The sequence below is a fragment of the Chiloscyllium plagiosum genome, unplaced genomic scaffold (assembly GCF_037043375.1).
Source record: "Chiloscyllium plagiosum isolate Xiang-an unplaced genomic scaffold, Cpla_swu_hap1 HiC_scaffold_37, whole genome shotgun sequence".
Classification (NCBI taxonomy): domain Eukaryota; kingdom Metazoa; phylum Chordata; class Chondrichthyes; order Orectolobiformes; family Hemiscylliidae; genus Chiloscyllium; species Chiloscyllium plagiosum.
Window position 1 is genome coordinate 15,151,218 of NW_028270175.1, and position 25,916 is coordinate 15,177,133.

General features: G+C 41.5%; 1 protein-coding gene across 5 annotated transcripts in view; it reads left to right on the forward strand.

The window, feature by feature from the left end:
• Positions 1–25,916, forward strand: part of tp73 (tumor protein p73) — a 241,559-nt gene that overhangs the window by 107,039 nt on the left and 108,604 nt on the right. For 4 of the 5 annotated variants that reach the window (XM_043676040.2, XM_087980374.1, XM_087980375.1 and 1 more), the window contains one exon: positions 10–148. In XM_043676040.2, the coding sequence (XP_043531975.1) occupies positions 10–148 (139 nt within the window). Of the gene's footprint in view, positions 1–9; positions 149–24,156; positions 24,372–25,916 lie in introns of those variants that run through there. The other variant, XM_043676044.2, reaches the window with a different exon arrangement.

Consider the following 25,916-nt stretch of genomic DNA (forward strand, 5'->3'; position numbering starts at 1 on the left):
TTTCCCCAGAGAACCAGACAGTACATACTTCGATATCCCACAAACCAACCTCTCTGGCAGCAATGAGGCTGTGCCAAACTTACCACCGAACCGAACCGAGGTGTGCATGGACGTCTTTCAGATGAGAGATATGAATGATTCTGTGATGGTGAGTGTGGTTACACATTCTCCTTTTGGTTCGCTTTGTTTGGTGATGAAATACTTATCAAAATAAGTTCAACAATGGCGGACCTGTCTGATAATTAAATATTCATTTTCCTGTATTATAATCATTTGTAAGCAGAAGTAATAATTTACTTTTTGGAATTTTTTCATAGTTAATTACTATGTGTTATTTGTGTAAAAATGCTATGATGGATCTCAGGAAGAATAAGCAATTTTAATTTTGATTGAGAGATGTAAGCATCAAAACTGAGACATAGTATCAATTTTTTTTCTGACTTTTTCCCTGCTATGGATTTTACCATTTTTTTCAAAACACATTGTGATCATCTTCAGCAAGAGCCAAAGATACTGGATACTCACTAATACTTCACCTAAGTAGTCATTCTACTTAACAGTTTGGGATAGAGCGGACAGGGATTAGTGGGTGACTGTGTGCAATCATTTTATGTGGATGTCTGCAAGGACTGTACCAAGAGTCAATGGTAAAATAATGAAGAATGACTAATTTGATTTCCCTTTCCTAGTCCTTAACACCAAGATTGTTTGTAGACTCTAAATTGCAACCTTGACTGAGATGAATAATTAACTGAATCAGTACAATTCAATCTGTAACTTTTGTAGTCTTTATGGCTCAGCCTCCTAATAAGATTCAAAAATCTAAAAGATTCTTCATCTCTCTCTCTCTTTTTTCTTTCTCTTTCTCTCTCTCTCTCTCTCTCTCTCTCTCTCTCTCTCTCTCTCTCTCTCTCTCTTTCTCTCTCTCTCACACACACACACACACACACACACACACACACACGCATCTGTCTTGCTCCCAGATAATCATAAAAGCACCTACAGACACACTGAATGAGGCAAACCTAAGTGACATAGCATATACACTCGCTAACAGGGCATGATGATTATATTGAGTCATTTATTGCCATGATCAATAGAATGGGATACTCTGCAAATTCATCAAAGAATACCATATTTACGGTATGGCATGATAGATTTATGCTGCCACAGACAGTATGAGCTGAATTTTTTCCTCGATACTCCACTCAAACCAACTTGAAGCAAGGAACAGATGTAGAGTAGTGGGAGAAGATTTTGGTGTCTGATCACCAAACCTTCACTGATGCAGGCTAAAGAGCAGCTTGTTGAGGAGTTTCCCTTCATATACATGCACTCACTACCTCCACCAAAGTGGTGAACAGAATTTTTCTTCAATTTGTTTTTACTTGGTTATTTTAAACAATGGCTGTGAGGGTACCTTGTTGAAGTGCTGTCCCAAAACTTAACCCTATACTGCAATTGAATGCTGGTCTAAAACTGAAAGGCTTCTGAATTTCATCATCATTGACAACCTGCTGCCTGCCACCCTAAATCAGACATGGAACATTCAGGGCATACTTGGGTGAAAATCTTAACTTTAGTCAATTTCTTTCTAAAGGAATATTTTGAACTTGATAACAAATGTGGTTTCTGTTTCCTGCCTCCATGATATAAATTTAACTCAACACCAAATGCATCCAAAGTTTCTGAATAGTTTTGATCATCCTTTCACTTGCTGTTCATGCATCTTGCTGTGTGTCAAATTGGCTGCAATTTGGTGTACAGAATACATGTTGAGACATTCTGGAGATGTGAAACAAGCTACGTGAATGCAAGTTACTTATTTCTATATTGAAACTTTATTGCTGGAACAGCACAGCAGGTCAGGCAGCATCCAGGGAACAGGAGATTCGACGTTTCGGGCACAGGCCCTTCTTCAGGAATGAGCAGAGAGTGTTCAGCAGGAGAAGATAAAAGGTAGGGAGGAGGGACTTGGAGGAGGGGAGTTGGAAATGTGATAGGTGGAAAGAGGTCAAGGTGAGGGTGATAGGTCGGAGTAGGGTGGAGGCGGAGAGGTCAAGAAGAAGACTGCAGGTCAGGAAGGCGGTGCCGGGCTGGAAGGATCCGGCTGAGACAAGGTGGGGGGAGGGGGGATGAAGAAACTGGTGAAGTCCAAGTTCATCCCCTGCGGTTGGAGGGTTCCCAGTCGGAAGATAAGACGCTCCTCCTCCGACCGTCGGGTTGTTGTGGTTTGGCGGTGGATGAGTCCAATGACCTGCATATCCTCGGTGGAGTGGGAGGGGGAGTTGAAATGCTGTGCCACAGGTTGGTTGGGTTGGTTCGTCCGGGTGGCCCAGAGGTGCTCCCTGAATCGCTCCGCAAGTAGGCGGCCTGTCTCCCCAATATAGAGGAGGCCACACCGGCTGCAGCGGATGCAGTAGATGATGTGGGTGGAGGTGCAGGTGAATCTGTGGCGGATATGGAAGTTTCCCTTGGGGCCTTGGAGAGAAGTGAGGGGGGAGGTGTGGGCGCAAGTGTTGCACCTCCTGCGGTTGCAAGGGAAGGTGCCGGGAGTGGTGGTTGGGTCGGTGGGGGGTGTGGATCTGACAAGGGAGTCGCGGAGGGAGTGGTCTCTACGGAAAGCTGATAGGGGAGGGGAGGGAAATATATCCTTGGTGCTGGGGTCTGTTTGGAGGTGGCGGAAGTGACGGCGGATGATGCGCTGTACATGGAGATTGGTGGGGTGGTAGGTGAGGACCAGTGGGGTTCTGTCCTGGTGGCGGTTGGAGGGGCGGGGCTCAAGGGCGGAGGAGCGGGAAGTGGAGGAGATGCGGTGGAGGGCACCGTCGACCACGTCGGGGGGGAAATTGCGGTCCTTGAAGAAGGAGGCCATCTGTGTTGTACGTATTTTGAACTGGTCCTCCTGGGAGCAGATGCGGCGGAGACGAAGGAATTGGGAGAATGGGATGGCGTTTTTACAGGGGGCCTCCCCGCCTCCACCCTACTCCGACCTATCACCCTCACCTTGACCTCTTTCCACCTATCACATTTCCAACTCCCCTCCTCCAAGTCCCTCCTCCCTACCTTTTATCTTCTCCTGCTGAACACTCTCTGCTCATTCCTGAAGAAGGGCCTGTGCCCGAAACGTCGAATCTCCTGTTCCCTGGATGCTGCCTGACCTGCTGTGCTGTTCCAGCAATAAAGTTTCAACTTTGATCTCCAGCATCTGCAGACCTCACTTTCTCCTCACTTATTTCTATATAAAATACACAGGAAAGATTGATGTCAATATGTAATTTCAGAAGCAATGTCTGCATATCACGCACTCATGGTTTGATGTAGGCAAGAAGCTATGAGATTCATTATATTAAGACAGTACCAGATATCTCACAATTTCCTTTTGAGGCATTGCATCACCCTAAAAAAAATCTCAAAGATATAGATTGGAAGATAGAGGCATAATCTGTTCTCCATTGTCCATTCCTATCACTGGTACTACTATTATGACTAATACTGAAAGTGATAGATGCAAACTTGACCCTGGGCACCTCACTTTAGTACTCACTAAAAAGAGTCAAAGGGCTGTTGAGATAGTCAACTTCAGTGACAAAAAAGTCACAGTTTTGGTTAGCTTAACAAAATTAATGTTCAAACACTTCAATATTATTTGAATCTTCTAAACTAAGACCTAAAGAGTTTCCCCAGCCAATGTGAGAGTTCCAGACTTGCCTGGCATTGTGGAGCAAACCCCTGATCATCAAAGTCCACGGGGAGGCCTTAGACAACATTGACCACTTCCAAAGCTTTGAGGGTATCCTGTCGGCCAAAGCAGCTATTGATGACAAGATCCACCACTACCTCCAATGTGCTAGAGCAGTCTTCAGTCGCCTGAGGAAAAGGGCGTTTGAAAACAAAAACGTCAGATCCGACACCAAGATTATGGTGTACAGAGCTGTGGTGGTTCCATCCCTCCCATGTGTCTCTGAGACATGGACTGTCTACAGCAGACACCTCAAGGTGCCGGAGTAGTACCACTAACGCTGCCCGCATAAGATCCTGCAAACCCGCTGGAAAGAAAGACACACCAACACTAGCAACCTTGAACAGGCCGACAGCCCTGGCATTGAGACGCTAATTACCAGTGATCAGCTACGATGGGTTGGGCACATCGTCCTCATGACTGACACAAGAGTCTCCAAGCAGGTGCTCGACTCCCAGCTTTGAAATAGCAGGCGAACCCCCGATGGACAGAGGAAGTACTTCAGTGATATCTTCAAGGTCTCACTGGTGAAGTGCAACAATCCCACAGACACCTGGGAATCACTTGTGCACAACTGTCCAAAATTAAGGAGGAGCATCTGGGGAAGGTGTTGAGCACTTTGAGACTTGCTGTCAGGAGAAAGCAGAAGCCAGGTGAAAACCGTGAAAGGAGAGTGCTACCACACCCACCCATTCCTGTGACCACCTTCTGCCCCAAGTGTAACAGAACCTGTGGAAGCCGCATTGGTCTATACAGCCACCTACGGACTCCCCCTAATAGTGGAAGAGAGTCATTCCTGATCAATAATTATGATGTTATTTATGCTACGAAATGTATGGACATGAGACTTGCTGTTATTCTTGTTCACCTAAATTTCCGTGTAGCTGAATAGATGATCAGCAGAACACCCAGGAAACAGCTCTCTATACTATTTCTCCAGCATTTCAAGCAATATTCCACCAAAATTACAATATCAAGGAGCCCCCAGAGAAATTATTTTCCATTACCTGCTGCCTTTTATTGCTTTAAAAAGCAAGAATCAATTCTTTCTGTTGACACCCACTTAATTTGAATACTTAAAGTATTCAAACTAAATATTGTTGCCTTTCAATTTCTAGCTTCTTAGCTAACTGTGAATTTTTAGGACATGACTTCTAGCCCCATTGAGGACATGAAAACATAATCTAGGCTTACCCTTCAGTACAGTACTGATGAAGGACAGTGTTATTGACAGTGTCATCTTCAGGTACATCATTAAATCAAGGCCTCATTTGTCAGCTCAGGTGGGCAAAAAAGATCCCATGGCACAATCTGAAGACTAACAAGGAGTTTTTCTTGAATGTTCCTGACCAACATTCTTCTTTTTACTTCAAATCTTAATCCATTGGGATGTGCTAAGCATACAGTAAATGCTAGATGTTTCTTTCAAAGTCAGACTTACAGTAGACTGTAAAGTTTATTGAGTACATTTAATGGCAAACTCATGCTTCATTGTTAAAATAGTGATGTTCAGATTATTCTTTTTGGACTGTATCTTTTGAATTGTGAGAGGGTTATAATTGCAGAGTTTATCGTGAAATTTAGGGTAAATGGAAGGGATAATGTGGTCTGTGCTTGAGTCTACCTGACTAAATGGTAATTAGTAAGGATCAGAGGGAAGTCTCAAAATGTATTCCTGAAAAGGAGTTGGCCAATATTTACATTTAAAGATCACAGCTGTTGTAATGTTCACAATCTGAAGACTTTAAATCTCCTGAAACCAATAAAAGTATTACCGGTATCAAGATTGTAAACAGTAATGCTGAAACTTGCCCTTTCGTTCCTGAGATGAAAGAAATTGAGAATAGGAGTTTGGAGGTCATGCTGCAGCTGTACACGACATTGGTTATGCCACTTTGCGAATATTGTGTGCAATTCTGATCTCCCTCCTATAAGAAGGATGTTGTGAAACTTGAAAGGGTTCAGAAAAGATTAACAAGGATGTTGTCAGGATTGGAGGGTTTGAGCTACAGGGAGAAACTGAATAGGCTGGGGCTGTTTTCCCTGGAGAGTCGGAGGCTGAGGGGTGACCTTATAAAAGGTTGATAAAATCATGAGGGGCATGGATAGGGTAAATAGACAAGGTTTTTTCCCTGGGTTAGGGTGTCCAGAACTCCAGGGCATAGGTTTAGGGTGAGAGGGAAAAGATATAAAAGTGACCTAAGGGGCAACTTTATCACGCACAGGGTGGTGTGTGAATGGAATAAGCTGCTGGAAGTTAGAATAATTATAACATTTAAAAGGCATCTGGATGGGTACATGAATAGGAAGGGTTTAGAGGGATATGGGCTAGGTGATGGCAAATGGGACGAGATTAATTTAGGATATGACAATTGAACTGCTTACATGTTGCCATTAAGCCAGTTTTTAATACCAGATATTGACAATAATTTTCATCATCCTCCGCAGTGGGATGACCCATGTCCTCAGAATATTTGTCTGGATTCTGAATTACTAGCCCAATGTTGGTCAGTTTTCCAAGTTGGCTGGATAGTTAGTTTGCGAAGTAGAGTGATGCCAACAGTATGAGCTTGTGCTGTTTTTGGAGACCGAGGTCATGAGGGAACAGAGGCTGGTAGATTTGCCTGGCTTGATGTTACAGGAAGAAGTCTATAGTAATCATCACATTGAAAAGCAGTTGGCCAGAAAGTAGACTGAAGGTAAGCAGCCCTGTCCAAAGCCAGGTTAAGGAGGATAAGGCCATTAGAACCAGGTATTCTTGATTTTGGAACAATTAGGTGGAAGTGCAGTGATGTCTAAGCATGAGCTGAGAGCACTAGTGTGAGGTATTTGAAGGAATCTTCAAGGATTGCTTCACCAAAAAGGTAGCAGAAGGATCCCCATCAAACCTCATACCCTATGGAATAGTGGCAACACAGGAAATTGAAGTCAATTCCAGAGAGCTGTGGCGTACTTAATCTGATCTCAACAAGAGAAGGAAATGAACCCTCAAAAGCTTGTAATATATAAGGGAATCCCTTACAATTTTCCATTCCCTTAAGCAGTGTGGCCACTCACAAGAAAATCAGAAAAATTGTGGCCAAAATGAGAATCTGGATGTCAGGAAAACATTCTGACTTTTCACTTAAGATTTAAACAGCAAGTTCAGAATTTCATTACTAAGCAGTGACCACCTTATTTCCATGGATTAGAATTTTGTTAATAACCCAATTTACCTCACTTCTATGCAGCTTCCTGTTCTCTCTCTCTGGGAAACAGGACAGTGCCAATTCCTAATTTGTAAGTCAGCAGTTACCTGGTGATAGTGGCTCTCTGTTTGCTTCTCCTAGCCTTCATCCAGTTCCGTCTTCATCACAGTATCTCTGTATACTCCATTTACACCACTTCCTCCACCTTTCGGCCACACAAGTTGGCATCAGCAAACCACAAGGCTCACTATATCATCATGCCTGCTTTCAGACCAATTCGCACACTATTTCAATCCTTCAGGACTTTGCTTAGGAAATTAGGAACATTAATGATTTGCAGGCTTCCACCAAGTTCCATTGTGCATAAGGGCATACATACATCTACATAGAATGCAAGCTATGCCTTTTCATTTCTTATCCCTCGCTCACTTGGTAGTTACTTGGACGCTGTCACACTCTGGCTTGTATGGCGTTTTGTTGCAAAGGATTTTCAATGCTAAGTTATAGGCTGTCAACCTCTGTGGATTGTATCACTTTTTAGCACAGAGGAAGATGCAATCAGCTTGTCATGTTTGGAAGCACTGAACAGTCAAGAGGTTGGACATATTGTTTTACTGTACCATGCTTTGTCAATGTTACACCTTTATTTGTGCCAACAGCCTTTGTAGCAAAGACACTGCATGTTTTTGAAACAAATGGCCATGTCTGAAAGTCAAAGAGAACTGTTTTTTTTTGTTGTTGGGTCAGGGAGAACTGCGCCTAGCCCAGGGGTTAATCTGAATCTAATCCAGGGGTTGGCCACAGTCAATTAAGTGCCTTGTCGTACCAGAGTCTGGGAATCTATATCCCTTTCAATCTGAGGATTAGGCCATAATCAGTTTTGTAGGTCAAGTACAACTGGCCCAGGAATTACAGGTATATTAGTCAGGGTACTGTGGAGATATCAGTCCAGAAGTGGGCCACTTCCTTCAGCAGTGTGACAAAGGGAAAGATTAAGTTGATGTAATTGGATGGAAAACTAATTGCAAGTGATGCGCAAACAGGTGAGATGGACCCCATTGAGAGGGCAGGAATGGCTTGTACTTTTGGGAGGCTGGGGTGGGTGAGAGCTGTCATGTGAACATGATGCATACAATAATGAGAGTTGTACTCCATGAGCTCTGAGAGCTGTGTGTGGTAGTAGAGGTCATGAGTGCTGCCCTATGGAGTGTGAGGTAGTAGAGAGATGATTGTAGCATTTACTCTTGCAAAGCATAGAAGACCATTAACCTTCTTCCAGCCCTGCTATGGATTGCATTTGATCTGGGGCACAGCACTGACTCCGACCACTATCTCAGCTATGATTAGCTGAGCTTAATGGCTTATCTCCTTTTTCTGCCAGCAGAAGACAGCATCTCCACCCGTCCACCAGTACCTCCAATCCCTGTCAGTGAACCAAGGAGTTAATTTCACTTTCTCGGTCATTTTATTGAGAATAATTTTGCAGGACCACAGTATGAAGGGCACTTTCTGGCTTGTAGTGCCTGAAGTGATGTGCAGTTAGTGACAATGACATGAACACCAGAAGATCCTCACATTAGTGAGTAATGACATCTGTCTGCCATCACGATTTCACAAGAAAGGAGCAACAGTCTGGTTGGCATAATTAATGAGGTAAAGAGTGGCAGATTGTGAGAAGAGTTGCACTGAGCCATAGTAGACTGGGTTCCATGTGTGTCACTTGACAAAACAGTTTGACTGAAAATGGGATCAGTTTTCAACTTTAGAATGTCCACTGCCTTGCTCACCATGTGCTTGTTTGAACAGCACAATGTAAAACTAACTAATTGGGAAATTACTATGTCCATCTAAATGCAGAATGAAAAGAGGAAGGACAGTTCCTCCTCACTCAACGTTAGAAGAATATGGGCCACTCTTCTCCAGACTTGCCCCACCATACACCAATCTCTAAGCCATGAGCACCAAATGCCTACCCTTCCTGGTTAAAAGCCACAATACCCAGCTGGGGTCATGATTTTTTTTTGGAAGTTTCTCTTCAGATTTTCTAAAGGACTGTTTTGAATTTTGGAGGATGCCTCTTGGTTTACAAGACCCCTGTTCCATTCACACTAAAACATCTGTGTTACCAAATACCTCATATGCCAACACAAATACATGAAGTCATGTAGTAATATTTGGTCTTAAACAGAGCAGAATTATAAGAATTCACCAAAATACTCAATAAAATACTCTTCATACAAATCTATTAAATGTAATACCACAAAACACAAGAAAGCATAATTTATAGACACCCCAGTATTTAAGTTGGGATGACATGATTAATTAGAAAATAGTTTGCAACAAGATTTTTTTAATATAAATGACTGACACATATTTGAAATAACAAAAACATAAGACTGACCAGGAGCAGGAGTAGGTAATTCAGCCCCTCAAGTCTGCTGTGTCCTTTGATGCAACCATGGCTCATCTCATTTCAGCCTCTACTCCACTTTCCTGTCTACTCTCCATGATCTTTCAACCCATTATTAAAAATCTATCTCTCTCTCCTTACATGTACTCAATGTCCTAGCATTCCCCACACCCTGAGGTAGTGGATTCAAGATTCTCAACTCTCTTGAGAGAAGCAGTTTCTTCCTATCTGTTTTAAATCTGCTATCCCTTATCATGAAACTATGACCTGTCACTCTAGATTTGCCTATGTGAGGAAACATTCTTTGTCCACTTTGTCAATCCCCTTTAGCATCTTCTTTCCCTCAAATAAATCTCCAGTTATTCTTCTAAACTCCAGCAAATATAGGTCTAAACTGCTCAACCGCCCTTCATAAGACAAACCACATATCTATAGAATTAATCTATTTCTATTCATAGAAAGTCATTACCATGCACACGTTTTCTCTGCTGCTGAGGTCACAGCCAAACAGTTGCATGTCTCTAATGCAATCATTGAACCACAAATAATTTTGATTTTACTTCTTTTGAGATTCTTCGTTAAGTTTATATTTGCAACTATTATTCTGAGACATATACTAGGGAATTCTCCAAGGTTTCTTCTGAATTGCCAGCACAGTTTTTGCAGATTTTCTCAAGGAAATTGACGTTAATGATTGCCTTTTGTTTTTAACAAAACAAGGTACTGAACAGGAATACCACATACTGTGATACACACTAAACATGCAATTAATCTTCTTCAATTGAACTGTGATTCCCGCCTAAACATGAACTTTTCCCTCCTTAAATGTTTTATTCACACCAAAATCTCCCTTTAATGAAGGGAAGCTGTCTGTGCTTAAAAGTCGAAGCATCGTTTGACACACTAATTATGTTTCAAGCCAATCCTGTCAGTTAGAAGCTCTGTTACAACATCTGTTGCATCAGCCTGAGCATTCAAACATTGAATAAGCTTTATTTTTCCTGGGTTAAACTGTTTTCAGACTCTCAGCCTTTTAATACATTTTAATTCTGACATACTAGACTATCAAACTCAGTTTTCTGAGACAGCTTGTTTTTCTATTTTTTTTAAAATTGAAGTCTAAACAATTTGAGAGCTGTAAAATACCAGCCATTTGCCTTTGAATAAACTGTAGATTTACTGTGTATAGTTGATGTAGCAATAGGAACTCTTCAATTAGCTGCTGGACAGCCATAGTCCAGGAAAAAAAAACTGGGGTTGTGGGGGACATCTTTATTTATTAATGGGTAGCAAGTTGCAAATATATTACCTGGTCTCTCAAACTGAATGACGTGTTAATTAGTATTTTGTTCCTGTAGACGGGTGATCAATTTAGATGACCCATAAACAATACTTAAAGTATTTGAACCAAAGTTGAACTTAAATCCCCACATCTCATCCATTATGAGACTTCAGCATTGCACATCTTTATCCACCATTTGTCCCTTTTTTCCAATATTGTTGTGATTCTCGTCTGTGCTTTCTGACTTTTCTACCACCATCCTTCCTGGGCTCCTGTGCTGCACCCTTCACAAACTCCTTCAAAACACTGCCTGTGGTCTGTTGTACTAAGCTCAATCAGCTTGTCGTCATCATCTTCACCAACCTCTATAGGCCAAGTCAGATTAAATTATTTGGTTTATTTATTATCACATGTACTTGTCTCATGCATTTTTCACAAATACAGTGAAAGGTGTTGTATAATGTCACCACTCTCCAGCATCATCTTAAAACACAGAAAGTAAACCAAGACATGTAATACAAAAGGTAGAAAATAAAGAAATAAAGTTTAAAGTTCAACTTTAAGGTCCTTCTTATGAAGTGCTTTGCAATGGATCTGGATCTGGACTCTTCCATTCCAATGCTGAGACCAGTGCCAGCTCAAAGCAGTCAACCAGCCTTGAGTCCCTTCACCATGACCCTGCTGCTGGAACAGATTCACCATTCTTCAGCACCATCTTGCCTCCACTGACAATGCCGCAGTCACAAGTCCGCACTGAGCCATATCTCGTCAATGCAGCTGCCACTGATGCTCCCATGTCTCAAACAGGGCTCAAACTTAAGGTGGGCCCACCACGCCAAAACAGCCAGTGTCAATGGTGCTGGGTCCCATACTGGGTCCAAACTCTCCTTTCTCCACCACTGCCAGGAAACAAATTTGCCTCTATCTGCCGCCACTGCCTGGAACAAAAACTTAACTCCTTCCATCAAAGGGGTTAGAAACACAAATTCAACTTCCTCCACCACCACCAGGATCACAAACTTGCTTCTGACATGCTGGGCCAAAGCAGCCGAGCTCTCCCCAAGAAAGTAAGTAAAATTAGGAAATAGAAAGAGGAAAAATAAAGGGAAAATGGATGGAGGGGAGGAGATCGAGGCTCAGGAGGCCAAATGCTGCGCTGCTTATTCTGCCACCACTATCTTGAAGAATTTGGCAATAGAAATAAAATAGGAATAGAAATAAAACAAAACAGGTGTCTGTCTGTAGGAATAAAATGTTAATTAATACATACCATTCAGTTTTGGAGACCTGAGAGTGTACTTCCAACTTGCTACGCATTAATAAATAAAGGAGATGTACTCCACAATACCAAAAGTTTTAAGTTCTTGTTTTGCCCTGCTTTTGCAATATATATTCAATCTTCTCTTTGAGCATTCCATCCTTTGCACTTTGATTTTTGTAATTTTCTTTTGTGTAACTTCTCTTCTTTCTGTTGTACCATCAGTTACAAAGCCTTTAGCTGCCTTCGCCCTGATTTATGTTATCTCCTGTCTGTGTGGAGTTTGCACATTCTCCCCGTGTCTGCATGGGTTTCCTCCGGGTGCTCTGGTTTCCTCCCACAGTCCAAAGATGTGCAGGTCAGGTGAATTGCCATTCTAAATTGCCCGTAGTGTTAGGTGAAGGGGTAAATATAGGAGAATGGGTCTGGGTGGGTTGCTCTTCAGAGAGTCGGTGTGGACTTGTTGGGCCGAAGGGCCTGTTTCCACACTGTAAGTAATCTAATCTAATCTTAAAAAAAAAGATTGCTTTCCTATGATTTTTTTTTTCCCCCCACTGCTTAGAAGCTTGCTCGAATCCCTTCTATTCCTCTGTGTTTTAGGTCACCTCATCTCACTCTTGCACTGCTACTCACTGTTGGTTTGACCCCTCTTAAATGGCTAGGGAATTTTCCACATTGAGAGCACTCTAAAGATATGAATTATTGGTGTCCAAATGGGGAGTTAGCCCTATAACCTAGGTGCTTTTCTGAAGAGGTTTCACTAAATTAAGGTGTTGATTGCCATGTGTTTTGTAAAATTACCGGATGATGTGTGATTATGTTCAAAGTCAAGGCGTCGGTTTCTAGTTGTGTGAAGGTCGCAGACCTTCCTTTGGCTGCAGAGAATGGGTACAGATATCCATTATATCTTATTGGGAGGGGAAATCAGAAAACAATGGTACCCACTGACCAAAGAACAAAGAAAATTTACAGCCCAGGAACAGACCGTGCGGCCCTCCAAGCCTGAGCAAAGTAGTTTGTCTGAGGGCCCCAGGGAAGAAGAAAATGAACATTTTCTGCAAATGTTAATCTAACAAGTGTAAGAAATGTAAACTCCCCCCTTCAGCCCAATTGGTTGCTACCATTATATTTTCCCTATGATATCACTAGAGGTCTCCCTCGAGTGCAATTTTGCATCAGCCATTTCCCAACAAAATACAAACTGATTTAAGCCTTCATAACTAATTGTATAGATTAGAATAGTAAAGTGTCATGAATTCTGAGGTAATTAAATAATAATTAAAATAATCAATGATAATTAAAATAATCTAAAGCTGTAACAATGGCATTAAAAACAGAAATTGTCTTAATCATCATTATAAACCGGAGATCCTCACCATGATCTGTCAATATTTGTTGTGACCTGTCATTTCTCACCATTTTGAGGACTTTCAGGCGCTTTTAACATCTCATTAGATGAAGGAAAGGTGAGGAGCAATTGTCATATTTGATTTCATAGAATCACACAGTACGGAAGAGGCCGTTTGATCCACTGAGGTTTTAACTGTCAGAAATGTACTACCATCTACACTAGTCCCACTTTCCCACACTAAAACCATAGCCTTGAATGTTATGATACTTGAAGTGTTCATCCAAATAGAAAGACCCTGCTGCAGATATTGCAGTTTTCCTTGAGATCAGCAGCGAGCACCCATACTTCGCTGTTGACCAGAGAATATCTATAACATTATTTGGGAGTGACTTTATGAAACAGTGAGTTTACTTTATAGAAATAAAGGTCTCATAGCATGGATAAAGTTATTATTTTTCTCCTCTACAACTCTGTTGAAGAGATTGGCCATCTATTCTTCAGACTTAAAGCATTTATTTTAAGTGAGGGGCAAACTTTTTACATTGAGGGTGGTTCATGTGCCGAATAAACTTTCTGAGGCAGTGATGGATGCGAGCACAGTTACATTTAAAGGACACTTAGATATATACATGAATAAGAAAGATTTGGAGGGATATGAGCCAGGAGCAGGCACATGGGACTAGTTTAATTTGGGATTATGTTCGGCATGGACTGGTTGGACGAAAGATCTGGTTCTGTGCTGTATGAAGCAAGGGAGGTGATTTCTGGGCCCCTTGCTGAGATATTTGTATCATCGATAGTCACAGGTGAGATGCCAGAAGATTCGAGGTTGGCTAATGTGCCACTATTTAAGAAAGTTGGTAAGGAAAAGCCTGGGATCTGTAGACCAGTGAGCCTGATATGGGTGGTGGGCAAGTTAGAGTCATAGAATCATAGGGATGTACAGCATGGAAATATACCCTTCGGTCCAACCTGTCCATGCCGACCAGGTATCCCAACCCAACCAAGTCCCACCTGCCAGCACTCGGCCCATATCCCTCCAAACCCTTCCTATTCATATACCCACCCAAGTGCCTCTTAAATGTTGCAATTGTACCAGCCTCCACCACATCCTCTGGCAGCTCATTCCATACAGGTACCACCCTCTGTGTGAAAAAGTTTTCCCTGCACGTCTCTTTTATATCTTTCCCTTCTCAAGACTCTGACCAATAAAGGAAACCATACCAAACGCCGCCTTCATTATCCTATCTATCTGAGACTCCACTTTCAAGGAACTATGAACCTGCACTCCAAAGTCTCTTTGTTCAGGACCTTACCATTAAGTGTATAAGTCCTGCTAAGATTTGCTTTCCCAAAATGCAGCACCTCTCATTTTTCTGAATTAAACTCCATTTGCCACTTCTCAGTTGTTGGAGGGAATCCTGAAGGATAGGATTTACATGTATTTGGAAGGTTAAGGACTAATTAGGGATAGTGGACATGGCTTTGTGCATGTGAAATCATGTCTCACTAACTTGATTGAGTTTTTTGAAGAAATAACAAAGAGGATTGATGAGAGCAGAGCGGTGGACGTGATCGATGTGGACTTCAGTAAGGTGTTCGACAAGTTTCCCCGTGGGATACTGTTAGCCAGGTTAGATCACATGGATTGTTGTTGAAACTTTATTGCTGGAACAGCACAGCAGGTCAGGCAGCATCCAGGGAACAGGAGATTCGACGTTTCGGGCACAGGCCCTTCTTCAGGAATGAGCAGAGAGTGTTCAGCAGGAGAAGATAAAAGGTAGGGAGGAGGGACTTGGAGGAGGGGAGTTGGAAATGTGATAGGTGGAAAGAGGTCAAGGTGAGGGTGATAGGTCGGAGTAGGGTGGAGGCGGAGAGGTCAAGAAGAAGACTGCAGGTCAGGAAGGCGGTGCCGGGCTGGAAGGATCCGGCTGAGACAAGGTGGGGGGAGGGGGGATGAAGAAACTGGTGAAGTCCAAGTTCATCCCCTGCGGTTGGAGGGTTCCCAGTCGGAAGATAAGACGCTCCTCCTCCGACCGTCGGGTTGTTGTGGTTTGGCGGTGGATGAGTCCAATGACCTGCATATCCTCGGTGGAGTGGGAGGGGGAGTTGAAATGCTGTGCCACAGGTTGGTTGGGTTGGTTCGTCCGGGTGGCCCAGAGGTGCTCCCTGAATCGCTCCGCAAGTAGGCGGCCTGTCTCCCCAATATAGAGGAGGCCACACCGGCTGCAGCGGATGCAGTAGATGATGTGGGTGGAGGTGCAGGTGAATCACATGGAATACAGGGAGAACTAGCCATTTGGATACAGAACTGGCTCGCAGGTAGAAGATAGAGGGTGGTGGTGAAGGGTTGTTTTTCAGACTGGAGACATGTGACCAGTGGAATGCTAAAAGCATCAGTGCTGGGTCCACTACTTTGTCATTTATATAAATAATTTGGATGTGAACATGGGAAGTATAGTTAGTAAGTTTGCAGATGACACCAAAATTGGAGGTTAGTGAACAACGAAGAGGGTTACTTCAGATTACAACAGGATCTTGATCGGATGGGCCAATGGGCTGAGAAGTGGCAAATGGTAAGATCCTAGGGAGTGTTGCTGAACAAAGAGACCTTGGAGTGCAGGTTCATAGCTCCTTGAAAGTGGAATCACAAGTAGATAGGACAATGAAGGCGGCATTTGGTATGGTTTCTTTTATTGGTCAGAGTATTGAGTACAGGAGTTGGGAGGTCATGTTGCAGCTGTACAGGACATTGGTTAGGCCACTGTTGGAATATTGAATGGAATTCTGGTCTCCTTCCTATAGGAAAGATGTTGTGAAACTTGAAAGGGTTCAGAAAAGATTTACAAGGATGTTGCCAGGGTTGGAGGATTTGAGCTATAGCGAGAGGCTGAACAGGCTGGGGCTGTTTTCCCTGGAGTGTCGGAGGCTGAGGGGTGACCTTATAGAGGTTTACAAAATTGAGAGGCATGGATAGGATAAATAGGCAAAGTCTTTCTTTTCCCTGGGGTCGGGGAGTCCAGAACTAGAGGGCATAGGTTTAGGGTGAGAGGGGAAAGATATAAAAAGGGGCAACATTTTCATGCAGAGGGTGGTACTGTATGGAATGAACTGCGAGAGGAAGTGTTGGAGGCTGGTACAATTGCAACATTGAAGAGGCATTTGGATGGGTATCTGAATAGGAAGGGTTTGGAGGGATATGTGCCGGGTGCTGGCAGGTGGGACTAGATTGGGTTGGGATATCTGGCCGGCATGGACGGGTTGGACTGAAGGGTCTGTTTCCATGCTGTACATCTCTATGATTCTATCTATAACACCAAAATTGGTGTAGTGGAAAGCAAAGAAGGTTACCACAGAGTGCGACAGGATTTTGATCAGATGTGTCTGTGGGCTGATGAGTGGCAGATGGAGTTAAATTGAGATAAATGTGAGTTACTGAATTTTGGAAAGGCAAATCTTAGCAGGACATATACACTTAAGGGTAAGGTCCTGGGGAGTGTTGCCGAACAAAGAGGCCTTGGAGTGCAGGTTCATAGCTCCTTGAAACTAGAATCGCAGGTAAATAGGGTAATGAAAGTGTTTAGTATTCTTTCCTTTATTGGTCAGAGCATTGAATACAGGAGTTGGGAAGTCATGTTGTGGCTGTACAGGACATTGGTTAGGACACTTTTGTGCAATTCTGGTCTCCCTCCTATCAGAAGGATGTTGTGACACTTGAAAGAGTTCAGAAAAGATTTACATAAATGTTCCCAAGGTTCAAGGGTGTGAACTATAGGGAGAGGCAGAACAGGCTGGGGCTGTTTTCCCTGGAGTGATGAAAGCTGAGGGGTGACCTTATCGAGGTTTATAAAATCATAAGTGGCATGGATAGGGTTAATAGGCAAGGTTTTTTCCCTGGGTTAGGGGAGACCAGAATTCGAGCGCATAAGTTGAGGGTGAGAGCGGGAAGGTTTAAAAGGGACCTAAGGGGCAATATTTTCAGGCTGAGGGTGGTGCGTGTCTGGAATGAGCTGCCAGAGGAAGTGGTGGCTGGTACAATTACAATATTTAAAAGGCATGTGATTGAGTATCTGAATAGGAAGGGTTTAGAGGGATATGGGCCAAGTGTTGGCAAATGGGACAAGATTAATTTAGGATATCTGGTCAGCATGGATGAGTTAGACTGAAGGGTCTATTTCCGTTCTGTACATCTCTATGTCTCAATGACTCACTAACTGGCAGTTGCAGCAAAATATAACTCCGTAAGGTGACTTGATACTTACATAATACTCTTTTGGAGCCTGAGAGACCATATTCTCAACAAGGAATAGTTTCATAGCTGAAATCATATTATTTCTATTTGAGCAATAGTTCTGAGGTTAGCTAGAAGAATTTGCAAGATACAAATTTTTTTCATATTTTCACCTTGCACTGATTAGGGCAATTTGCAAGCAATGCCAAAATGAAGGGAAATCGACATTTGTGCTGTGTGAGGAAAATGCTGATCCGTTAGTGGAATTTGATTTGCCGAGTTTTTGCTATGAATAACAAGAGTTAATGATAGTTTACTGCCAAACTTTGTTTCAATTTTAAACAAGACAAGTTCACGCTGATTGGTCCAAACATTTCCCCAAAAAGTGAACCAGAGAATGTTACGTATTTTACTGCATTCAAGCAGGTATAGTGTGTGTCATTTTCCTTCTCTCTGCAAAGAACAGGATTCAGTGTATTAATATATGGAGCTAATAGATATTAATATATCCAGTGCACACAAGTACACAATACAGCAAGCCTGATTGACAGTCCTAAATTGGTTGCCAGTATAATTCTTTGCACATTCAGGATTGTGTAGTAAATGTGGTTCTAGCGCAATATCCCATCTAATGTTGGACACCGTAATATTACATTTGCAAAGAATAGGCTGGTTGATTACAGAAACTGAAATAACTCCAGAGGCCACTATCCCATCACCAAGTCATCCTTTATTTACACATGGAGAGTCCTCGACACTGATCCAGCTCCCTTAGAGCCAGCTCGCAGAGTGAACAGGATGTCTGACACTCCTGTTCTTCTGTCAGCCAGGGCTCCCTGATTGGGACTGTTAATCTGTCCAATCAGAGAACTCATATTTTATGAGGTCCACCTGACTGACCTCATTACAATCAGTACGTCCCTTTCCCCTCAGTCCAAGGACATAACTGGATTTTTTTGTTTTGTAGATCCTCTTAGGGCATTTCAGCACTGGCTCAGATTCTTTCAACTCTGCCTCCGAGACGGGTGGTGTGTAAAGCACAGTAGTTCACCTCTTTGAAGCATCTTATTCAGGTGGCAAAGGTGGTGATATCCGCCATGTCCATCTCAGATTCCCAGGTATCTTCAAAGCTTGCTGGAGAGGGAGAACCCAGTCAAAGGCTGTCAAGGAGCCCGCTCTGTTTTACTCCTGCACTGTTTGCGAATTTACAACTTTCATACAGTCCACGTGCTTTTTCAGGACTATTGCACCTACCTAAACCTCCTACATCACCGGACCTGACCTCGCTTCGACTTGCCTCCTACCCATTCAGGGCCATGCCTGTTGTTCCTACAAAAAACCTGATCCCCTGAAGTAAACTATCTCTCTTGCTTAGCAGAACCTTGAGTCCAGCATTGGCATTTCTGATGCCGTTTCACTCCTCCACCTCCCCCCTACCTGGTTCAGAATCTTCTCCCCATTAAATCTCTGCTGAAGCTATCCAACTAGTTCCATGAGGGGTAGTACTACAATCAAATAGGAACCAAGATGGTTTGGGACTGAATGAAGCTGTTGTTTCGTTAAGTCTGATTTCAAGAGTTTGGACTACACTTTCTGCCAGCTCATTGGATGATAGATGGTATGGAGCTTCATTCTTTATCTGGGTGTATTTATGTTCTGCATTAGCCAAAGTCCTGGATGCATACACGGTTGGGAGATCCTCTCCATTGGGCAACCTATGATCTAATACTATGCCGATGCCATGTGGGGAGGCATCGCATGTCAATGCTAGATCTTGCTTGGGATTATAGTGTGCCAACACCTTTAGAGGATGATAGCTGTTTCTTCACTACCCTGAAAGCTATGCTTGGCTATGGAACCATTTCCAATGCCGACCTTTTTTTTTAAAAAGAGTTGATGGAAAGGTCCCAGGATGGGGTCCAGGCTATGTATGAACTTTGTTCTAATTCACCAACCAAGGAAAAACCTAAGCTCTGATATGGATGTGGAAGTCCAGGCGCCTTTGATTGCCCTCATTTTATCCTCCAACTGGTGTAAATCGGTCTTGTCTACTCTGCAGCCCAAGTAGGTCACTTGGGTTTCCTGGAACACACATTTGAAATGGCTGTGTCGGTACAGGCCTCCATTAGAACTGGGTGACCATTTAACCAGATATTTATTTTGAGTGGTTCTGATTTGGATGTTGCTGAACAATTTAACTTTTTCAAACCAGATGTAAGTGGACTTTTCAGGGTGTGCACTGTCCTGGATACCAGCCTGTAAGTCCTCTTACTCAATTTAGGTCCAGTGAGACTTTATAGTTGTTTTGAATTAACAACTACAACAGCTTGCTGGCCCGGGTCCTGAAGAAAGTTTTAACCATTTAGCCAAGGCCTGGCTTTGTTTTGGGGTTTTGCGAGAGTCCCTCTGTTCAGGATATGTCCTGATTGACACTATTTATTGCCTTCTTTCACGTGGTATTCCCCAAACTCAGTCGGAATGGTGAGGGTGTCCACTTCCGTTGTAATAACCGGCAATTCATATGCTCCATTTGCCGCATTTTCCAATGATAAAGCCAGTTGTAGTTTGAAATCCAGTTGGGCTTTAGCTAGTAGATGTTTTTGCAATGGTCTCTCAGCATCTCTTTAAGAGTTAAACCAAAGTCACATGTCTCTGCCAGTCTTAACCTAGTCTAAAATCCTAATACAGATTGCCCTAGTTCTCAAATTACTGAGTAAAACCAATAATTCTCAGAATGAGAAGATGCTTGGGGTAGTAATTTCCCTTAACTAAATCCCTCAGCTCTTGAAAGGAACCATTAGGCTCCTAATAACCAAAAAAGCTGAGGGTCCACAAGCTGTCAGGAGAATTACTTGTTGCGTTTCATCTGCCCCAATGTCATTTGTCAGGAAAAAATAGCACATTCTTTCTATATTCTAGGCCCAATCTTTGATTGCAGGATCGAACGAGTCAAGTTTCTCAAAGAACGGCATGATCCCAGAAATGTTCCCCCCAGCTCAAAGACGACCATTGCAAGCAAATCTCTTCAGAAGTGTGCTTTACTCATATCTCCATTGAAGTAACTCTGCAGAGACAAGAATGGCATTCACCAAGTCACCCTTTATTTACAAATGGAGAGTCACTTTCACTGATCCAGGTCCCTAGGAGCCAGCTCTCAATGAACAGGATGTCTGATACTCCTGTTATATCTGTCAGCTAGGGCTCCCTAATTGGTCCAGATGAACAGCTTCAATCAAGGAATGAGCTTTCTGAGATCCACCTGGCTGACCTCGTTATAATCACTACAGAAACTAATATCATAATCCTTTAACTGGACAACCCAAGATTTAATAATCAGGCGCAAGAGACATTTCATTGTATTTGTAAAGTCTCCTGTTGTGAAATCCAATATGAGCATATTTATGTGCTTTCACTTCAGTCAGTAACCAGCGTGTGAAAAGTATTTGTTCACCTGTATTTTTTTAATTGCCTCTCTTGCTGATCTGGGCCTGCATGCTTCCAAATATCCAATAATCATTTCAATATGTGAGCAAAGGTAATGGATATCAGCAAGTTTTTGAGCTTGGAGATCTGAGTATAACTTCATTCAGCTTGAACAGAACAGGAAAATAGAGCTACAATACAAAATTTCTGCAACTCAATTCCTTTGAAAACAGTTTGTTGCTTAGAGTACAAATGAATCATATCATCCTCTAATTCCAAAGTTACTTATGCTGCAAAGAAACACTGAAAACAGAAACTTTGAGTTTCTTTTGTTGCTCATTAGGTCAGAACACTACAGCCCACTCATATACCTGATCTTGCAGGAATGACTAATCTGAACAAAGATTGGAAGTCCCACATTAGACAGGGCAATTTGATTTTGAATAGTTTTGGTGTTTTTTTTGTTTTTGTCAGATAAATGTGGCTCTGACTGTCAATGGAGATGTGACTATTGTTTGTTATGAATTTCAGCTTTAACTAGTTGATAACACTGATCCTCCTTTGAGTCACAAGCTCATGGGACCTAACCTCTCTATGGGCCTGAACATACAAGTTCAGATGACGTGTAAGTGCAATGCTCAGAAAATGCTGCAATATCATATACACCACTGTTTGGATAAGATATTAAAATATGACCCCATCATTGCACTGAAATTTACATCAAAGATCCTCTGACATTTTCAAAGTAAAGTAGATCCTTACCAACATTCTTTGTCCATCCAACATCATAAAAAAAAAGAAGTTAGTGTTTCTGAGAATGTACTTGTTTTAAATTGGCTTCATTTGCCGATTAAAACCGTGTTGATACTTCACAAAAACTCATTGGTTGACTGGCATTTCAGGACTCCATGAGAGTTCATAAGATGCTCTGTAAAGACAAATTCTCTCTTTTTGGTAATTTTTCTGTTTTAAATTTGTTTTTTTTTTCACAGTTTTACTCTGTAAATCAAATGAAAGTATTTTATTTTAATACTGGGCCACAATAGTCAGAAGTTTATTTTATCATGGATCACTTTGTTAATCCTGACCTTTTATGGACATTAGCAGCCTAAGTAAATAAATAAAAATAATTGTGGCAGGCTATGAATTCTTGCACACAGATATGGAAATTATAGCTGCTCAAAGTTTGGGTTGAGTCAAGGGTCCAGAGAAAATGCTGCACATGCTGGAAATCCGATTTTTAAAAATGGAAAATACTGACCATGTCTGGCAGCCTCTGGAGAGAAAAACAGAGTTATTGTTTCAGGTCAATAACCCTTTGTCAAAATTACTTGAGGATCATGATTTGTATCATTAATTCTGTTTCTGCTAGGTGCTGAATACTGCTAGGTCTGCTGAGTAGTTACTCAGAAAAACCCACCTGAACTCCTCAGCTTGTTTCTTCCTTCTTGTTTTGTGTGTCTTGCAAAATTGGTAGTGAAGTTTAATAGCTGTCCTATGACCACTTTGTGCCAATAAGTCAATGACATGATACAATCTGAAGTGTGATGACTTAAGCCTGACAGGAAGCAAGTTTAATGCATGCAGGATATGCAGCCTATCAGAAATTCTAACATACTATCAGTAATAGATTAGAAAACAGTTTTTAAAAAAAGCAAAAGCACTGATAGGGGTTGAATATTCAACCTCCATAAGAGAGCACAGCTTTCTGAAAACCTGAATTGCTCAACTCCAGACATTTTCCAAAATATTGCATTTGATATTCAATGATTTTTTTTTTATTGTCAATGCAGGCATAACTTCTGAGTGGTGTGTTGGACTAGCTAATAGCTTCACCAAGTTGATTACAGTGCTGTGACAGCCTAATCTCATGCTTTGATTTGACACAAAGAATCCTTGACTCCACTTGACCCAGGTGACCAAAATGCAGCACAGTTTCAATCCTGAGTGTTTGAATTTGGAAGTACAATCTCTATTTAATTTTCTTACCTTTGTTTAAACAAACTAACTCTGCTGCAAGATTAATGTGATTTGTAAACCATTTGCATAACATAAACAAAAAGATACATATATCCATATTAATTGTAATTACTTGTTGTGGAAAACTGAAGCTTTCATTTCAGCGATAACATTTTACGGCGGTAGCACCTTTAACATAGTAAAATGTCCTAAGAACTTTTACAAAAGCATAATTAGACAAAGGTTTACGCTTAGACAAAGGTTTATGCTGAGACAAAGAAGGAGATATTAGAACAGGTGATCAGAAGCTTGGTCAAAGTGCTAGGTTTAAAAGAACAACTTACAATGGAAGAGAGAAACAAAAATCTAAGCAGCCAATTCAAATCTTAGGGCCTAGATGCCCAAAGTAATGGCAGTGATTGTGGATGCTGAACATGGGGCCAGTAATATAGAAATGCAATGATTCACTTGGTTCAAGGATTGTACAAGTTATTAGCAAAGAGGGACAAGGCCATGCAAGGATAAGAAAATAAAGATTTGAATTTTAATATCCAGGCATTGTTGATGCAGGAGCCAGTATAGGTCAGCAAGAATCAAGCTGAGTGAATGTGACTTATGACGAATTAGGATACAGCCAGCCAAGTTTTGGATGAGCTAAGTTTGTGGAGAGTGGAAGATTTGGAGGTTGGCCAGGAGAGCATTGGAATAGTTGGATATGGATGCAAGAGGTTTCAAGCTAGCTGAGGCAGCAGTAGAGATGGGCAATATTACACAGATGGCAATAGGAGGAATTAGTCATAAAATGAATATGTAGTTGGAAGCTTAGCTTGGGGTCAAATAGGATGGTGAGATTGCAAACACTTTGGTTCAGCGTCATTCACTGGCTAAGGAGGGGGATAAAATCAGTGCCGATATGAAACAAAACTTGTAGCAACGGCCAAGGACAGTGGTTTTTGATGTTCCAAATTGGAGCTAAAGCACACCTTAAATTTTAATTATATTAACAGTTTTGGAATCTGGCATTGCATAACATTTGTGCATTAAAAACAAAAGTGTTAAGAAACCCTGCATGAGGCAAAATAATGCCTTTTTAATTAATGAAGTCCCTCTGTCATCACAGATCTGAAATGGTAGAGTCCCAAACATCAATGGGCAAGTCTGAACCTGCCTTGTGGTTAATTGAATAGTCATGAGGAATAGAGGGGAGGTCCAAGTTTTTGTTGTTAGATGCAGTCTAGAGAGAGGATTGAGAGAGAAAGAGAGGGGAAGAGAGAACGAGAGATAGGAGAGATGGAAAAACGACAAAGCCTATCCCACCGTGTTTACCTATTTCACAGTCCCCAAGCCTTGGTCAGTGGATGTCATTAAGGTCTATTGTAGACCCCACACCATGTTCCTTTAAGACAGAGAGAAAAACATCCATCCTCTCTCCGATGACACCTGAGGTGGGAATAATCCTAGCTGCACCCACATTTCGGGAACACTAAAATGCTTTACATAAGTGACGCAGCCCAGCACTGCACCACGGTAGGTGGCTACAAATTTACCTCTTATGTATATATTTAAAATTTTGTGTTTCAGATTTTTGGCAAAATCTGTACCTGTTGACTGACTTGTTGGGGAATAAGTTTGATGCTGCTCTCATTTCCTTCTGCTTGTTGCTAGGTAATTAGACAACACCATGTCTGAAATTAATATTATATACTGCTGAGTTGACCTAATGTCACTCTGATCACAAAAAAGGGTTTATAGTAGTGGTGGTCCCTGGTCAACATTGCCTTTTTAGTGCTGCTGTGCCCTTAACTAAATAATCTTATTAGATCCTTATAAAGGTCCTTTGGCTCATAAGATTTTAGATACATTCCAATTCTTCTATAATGCAAGCAAACTCTGAATGAGATATAATAGAATCCCGATAGTTGATACAAATTGCATTTAACTGCGTGATCTAGATACTAAGTGTTTATTCTATAATTAAATCTGTTTGATTCAACCTTTCTTATCTGTGTTTTCTCACATCTACTATAAATTATCACTACTCTGAACTTTTCTATCTTGTTTTTCTCTAAGCTGCCAATAACATTATTGCCAAATTTAATTTATACTTTTGCTGGATTCTCAAAACTGATATCCTTCATCTGCCTGAGCTATACTTCTTTCTAGCAACCACAGGTTCTACTTTACCCCAAAAAAACCCACAAAATGGATGGCTAGGACCTCCTGCCATGTTTCCTTGTCAGGGTCTTGATACTGAGCAGCATTATTCGACATTTGAAACAATTATGCTTTGATTGTGATACCGGCTTCTAAAATTGGATGATGTATCTTTCAGATCTGTTAATTAACGTTACTCAAGTGAATTCTCTGTAAACAGATTTCATAGTTGGTGGTGCATGAAGTTGTCAGATGAATAATATGGCATCAATCTCTAGATTAATGTTTGGATTTGGAAATTTTGGATCAGTATGTTTATTTAGCACTGGGAACTAAAGGTATAAATGCTGCAAATTGTTATCTAAGGTGAAAATGCTTAAAATAAAAGGCACTCCCTAAAAAGAGAAAGGACAGACCAATTTGGTCAGTTTAGTTATTTTTCCCCATCGGTCTGGAATCCCCAAAACCAATCAAGAACATTCAGAAGACTGGATCAGAGGTCATATTTGAGAACTATCTTAAATCTTTAAAGAATTTCATCAAGTTTTTTTTTCTAATTTTATTATATTTTAAATTGAGGTCTTGATAAATTAGAAGATGCATGCTTTTCATTTATTTAAATTAATCCCATTATATTACTGTCTGGGTATCATTGCTCACTGCAAGTAACACAGTAGGGGCCATTATTTGTATAGTCTTCACTCAATAATTTAGATACGAAGGCATCTCATGTTCTGGTGACCTTTGGACATAATTTAAATACACCTTGCAGTATATAGTGACCTTCATGTGCAACATGTCTGTGAACAAGGGACAGTACAAATGCTGAGCATACTAATAAGTGAACCTGTGAAAGAAAGGAAAATTAAAAGAATGGAAGAGCTGAAAACATTGTTAATTGTTTCCAAGAAACTTTGG